General features: G+C 57.2%; 1 protein-coding gene across 1 annotated transcript; it reads left to right on the top strand.

Moving 5' to 3' along the window:
* The first annotated feature begins 149 nt into the window (after window positions 1-149).
* On the top strand, window positions 150-3,293 carry ZPR1 (ZPR1 zinc finger). The gene is made up of 12 exons (XM_009083773.1): window positions 150-290; window positions 781-851; window positions 1,088-1,174; window positions 1,251-1,373; window positions 1,465-1,518; window positions 1,629-1,695; window positions 1,919-1,989; window positions 2,130-2,219; window positions 2,332-2,442; window positions 2,523-2,609; window positions 2,707-2,772; window positions 3,130-3,293. The coding sequence occupies exons 4-12, from the start codon at window positions 1,359-1,361 to the stop codon at window positions 3,262-3,264; spliced, it is 696 nt and encodes a 231-aa protein (XP_009082021.1). The 5' UTR covers window positions 150-290; window positions 781-851; window positions 1,088-1,174; window positions 1,251-1,358; the 3' UTR covers window positions 3,265-3,293.
* The last annotated feature ends 489 nt before the right edge of the window (window positions 3,294-3,782 follow it).

Below are 3,782 nucleotides of genomic sequence, written 5' to 3'. Positions count from 1 at the left end.
GGATAGGGGTGAGAGGTGGTTGGGGGCTCGGGACAGGGACGCACCTGCATTAGGGGGTGCTGTCAGGACCACCTGGGGGGACATCACCCCGAGGACTCAGGTTCCCATGAGGCCCCTCGCTGCCGCAGGGAGTGACGCGGCTCCTGCTCACCAGGATCCCCTTCTTCAAAGAGATCATTGTCAGCTCCTTCTCCTGCGACAGCTGCTCCTGGTCCAACACAGAGATCCAGTCTGCAGGCAGGATCCAGGAGCAGGGCGTGCGTTACACCCTGACTGTCACCTCCCGGCAGGTGAGCAGGGGCTCTCCCCTCACCTCCCCCAGGTACCACCCACGTGCCTTGGGCACACCTTGTCCCTCACCAGCTGGTCTGGCTCAAGCAATAAAGTGTTCATATTCCATGCTGTTTGGGAAATAGTGTTATTTGTTTGGTAGCAACCATTTAAAGCCCCAAATGTGCACATACCTGATGGAGAGGGGACTGGAACCAAAGTTGCTGTGTAACTCATTGTGTCCCAGCGTGTGGGAGCTCCTGGATCTAGTGGGAATCCTAATGCTGCTCCCCAACTGTGTGTGCAGGACATGAACAGGGAGGTGGTGAAGACTGACTGTGCCACAGCTCAGATTCCAGAGCTGGACTTTGAGATCCCTGCGTTCTCCCAGAAGGGAGGTGGGTAACAGCCCTTGGCTCAGAGTGGCTTGGGGGGCCCAAGGCTGCCAGGGGGTGTCACTGCTGTGGTGTGTTAATGGTACCATTGTCTCTGTTTCCTTCCCCTCTCAAGTTCTCACCACCATCGAAGGGATAATCGACAGAGCTGTGGCAGGTCTGGAGCAGGACCAGCCTGTCCGCAGGGTAAGCTGCTGGGAAAGGGAAACTCCTCAGGGATGGCAAATGCTTGGCCTGATCAGTGTCTGCCCATTGGCTTGTGCAGGGCTGGTGGGAAGAGTGCTGGGACTGGTTTGTGCCATGGTCACCTTTTGTCATCGGCTCTGGGCTGTCTCTGCATCAGTCTCGCATGTGTGTTGGACTCAGGGCTCTTGGAGGTCTTTTCCATCCTAAATGATCCTGTGGTTCTGTCTCCCCTTAAGGCAACAGATGAAGAGGTGGCAAAGAAAATAGACGAGTTCATTGGTAAATTGAGGCAGCTGAAAGAAGTCCATTCCTCCTTCACCTTCGTGAGTGCACACAGTGGGGCAGCCCTGTTTGGCATGAGGAGGGCAGATGGGTTCCTAAGACTCCTTTCTCCCACAGATCATCGACGATCCCTCAGGGAACAGCTTTGTGGAGAACCCTCACGCGCCGCAGCGGGATGAGGCTCTCGTGGTCACTCACTACCGGAGGAGCCCCCAGCAGGCTGCCATGCTGGGGCTGGAGGTGACTGGGAGCTGGGCTGGTCAGTCCCTCACTCCCTGGGACACCCCAAGTCAGGGAACAGGAGGTAATGCTTGTGGTGCTCCTCTTGCAGGGAGAGGAGGTGGATGCGAAGGCAGCGGATGCTGCGGAGGATCTGAGGGACGAGGTGGGTGATGTTGCAGCACAGTGGCCCCGTGTCCAGGTGACTGCCACCCAGGATAGGAGTTCTGGGCTAAGCAGGACCTTCTGACTCTCCTTCCTGCTCCTGTGCCACAGGTCCTGCAGTTCAACACCAACTGCCCCGAGTGCAACGCCCCAGCCAGCACCAACATGAAGTTAGTGCGTATCCTTCCAGGGCTTGGGGGTCTGCACCGAGGGGTGTGGGGGTCAGGGTCACTGTGCTGACCCTGGGATCTTCTGCTGCACCCATAGGCCTGAGTAAGTTATTTCCAGTAGAGCCTGGGGGAGTGCAGGGCTGTCTCAGGGCTGCTCACAGTAAGCTCCTGTGACACCTCGGGAAGGACCAAGGCTGCTGCTTTGAGGTTTTCCTTGACTGTCTGCTCCAGAAATCCCACACTTCAAGGAAGTGATTATCATGGCCACAAACTGCGACTCCTGTGGGCACAGGACAAATGAGGTGAGCTGGGAAAATGCTGACAGTTGTTGAGGCTCTGTCCCAGGTTTGCTGTGGTCTCTGGGCTGTTGAAATAAACCCTCTTAAAGCATCTTGGAGTGTTTTGAGTGTAAATTCTGGAGCTGACTGCCAGGTGTTCCTAGGTGAAGTCTGGAGGAGCAATCGAGCCACAAGGCACCAGGATTACCCTCCGGATTACAGACCCTTCCGACATGACAAGGGATATCCTGAAGGTACAGTGCCCTCAAATACCTGCCCTGTCCTGTGGTGGGTGTGGGGGGTCCAGGAGGGACTGGGGAGCCCAGCCATCCCTCTGTCGGATTCATGAGGTTCTCCCCTCTGCAGTCAGAGACGTGCAGTGTGGAGATCCCAGAGCTGGAGTTCGAGCTGGGAATGGGAGCGCTGGGAGGGAAGTTCACCACGCTGGAGGGACTGCTGAAAGACATCCGAGACCTGGTGAGTGGTCCTGTGCCCCTCTGTGTCCCTGTTTGGGCTGCCTGTGGGGCTGTCTCACAGGTGCTCACTTGCTCTTTCAGGTGGAGAGGAACCCCTTCACATTGGGGGACAGCTCCATGCCCAGCAGAACGGGAAAGCTGCAGGAGTTCATTGGGAAGCTGCAGGAGGTGAGTGTACTCTGGATTTTCCATGCCCTGCAATGGTGCCAGAAATGCTGAAGGATTAGGAAGAGCCTTAACGCCTGGATGTGCTCTCTTCCTGCAGATCATAGAGGGGAAGACTAAGGCTCACTTCATAATGGATGACCCTGCAGGCAACAGCTACCTTCAGGTAGAGCCCTGGGCCCTCAGGATGGGCTCCTGGAGCAGTTTGAGTGGATTCTCTGTATTCCCTGGGGTGTGTTAGGGCAGGGTTCCTGCTGGAGCTCTGAGAGTGAGGAGGTTACTGCAGGCTGTGTCCCAGGAAAGGAAACTGCTGGTGACTTTGTGGGAAGGAGGATGGGAGCAGTGTCTGCTCCCAGGGGTTGAGGGCTGGGAATAGGTGGGGGTCACTCTGCCTCAAGCTGTGCTCTCCATGGGCTGAGGGAACCGTGTTGCCCTTGCTGGGTGCTGCTGAGAGCTCAGAGCCTGCACTGGTGCCCAAGGCTTTGTGAGGAGGGGAGTACAGATGGTCTCCATCTCCCCTCAGAATGTGTATGCCCCAGAGGAGGACCCTGAGCTGAAAGTGGAGCGCTACGAGCGTACGTTTGAGCAGAACGAGGACCTGGGCCTGAACGACATGAAGACAGAGGGCTACGAGCCAGAGGGAGCCTCGGGCCGGTAGCAAGACCCCTCCAGCCCCTTCCCATCCGCTCCAGGGACCAGGAGTTGTCAGGGCTGGGACTCCTCTCCTGTTCCTGGGACCAAGGGAGCTGCTCCAGCCCGCAGACAGCAGCGATCGGCCTGGGAGCACAGTGCGGGTGTGTTGGGGCGCGGGAGCTTGGGGCACCCTCGGGGCTGCGACCCCAAATAAAATTGTTGACAGTGGCACCGCGTGTGGCTGCAGTTCCTGCCTGGGCGATGGAACCGCCCACTCCTCCATGTATGGGCATCTCACACGTTATATATGGCATGGGCACGCCCATATTCCCATTTATGGACACGTAGGGACATCCATGTGTGGGTATGGACTCTCCCACACATCCATATGGGCACTCCACGGCTCCATGTATGGACATGGGCACGCCCATATCCCTATTTATGGACACGTAGTCCCATTTATGGACACGTAGGGACATCCATGTGTGGGTATGGACTCTCCCACACATCCATATGGGCACTCCACGGCTCCATGTATGGACA

This window comes from Acanthisitta chloris, unplaced genomic scaffold (assembly GCF_000695815.1).
Source record: "Acanthisitta chloris isolate BGI_N310 unplaced genomic scaffold, ASM69581v1 scaffold42011, whole genome shotgun sequence".
NCBI lineage: Eukaryota > Metazoa > Chordata > Aves > Passeriformes > Acanthisittidae > Acanthisitta > Acanthisitta chloris.
The sequence above is the reverse complement of the archived record's forward strand: the minus strand, read 5'-3'. Positions and strand labels throughout refer to the sequence as shown.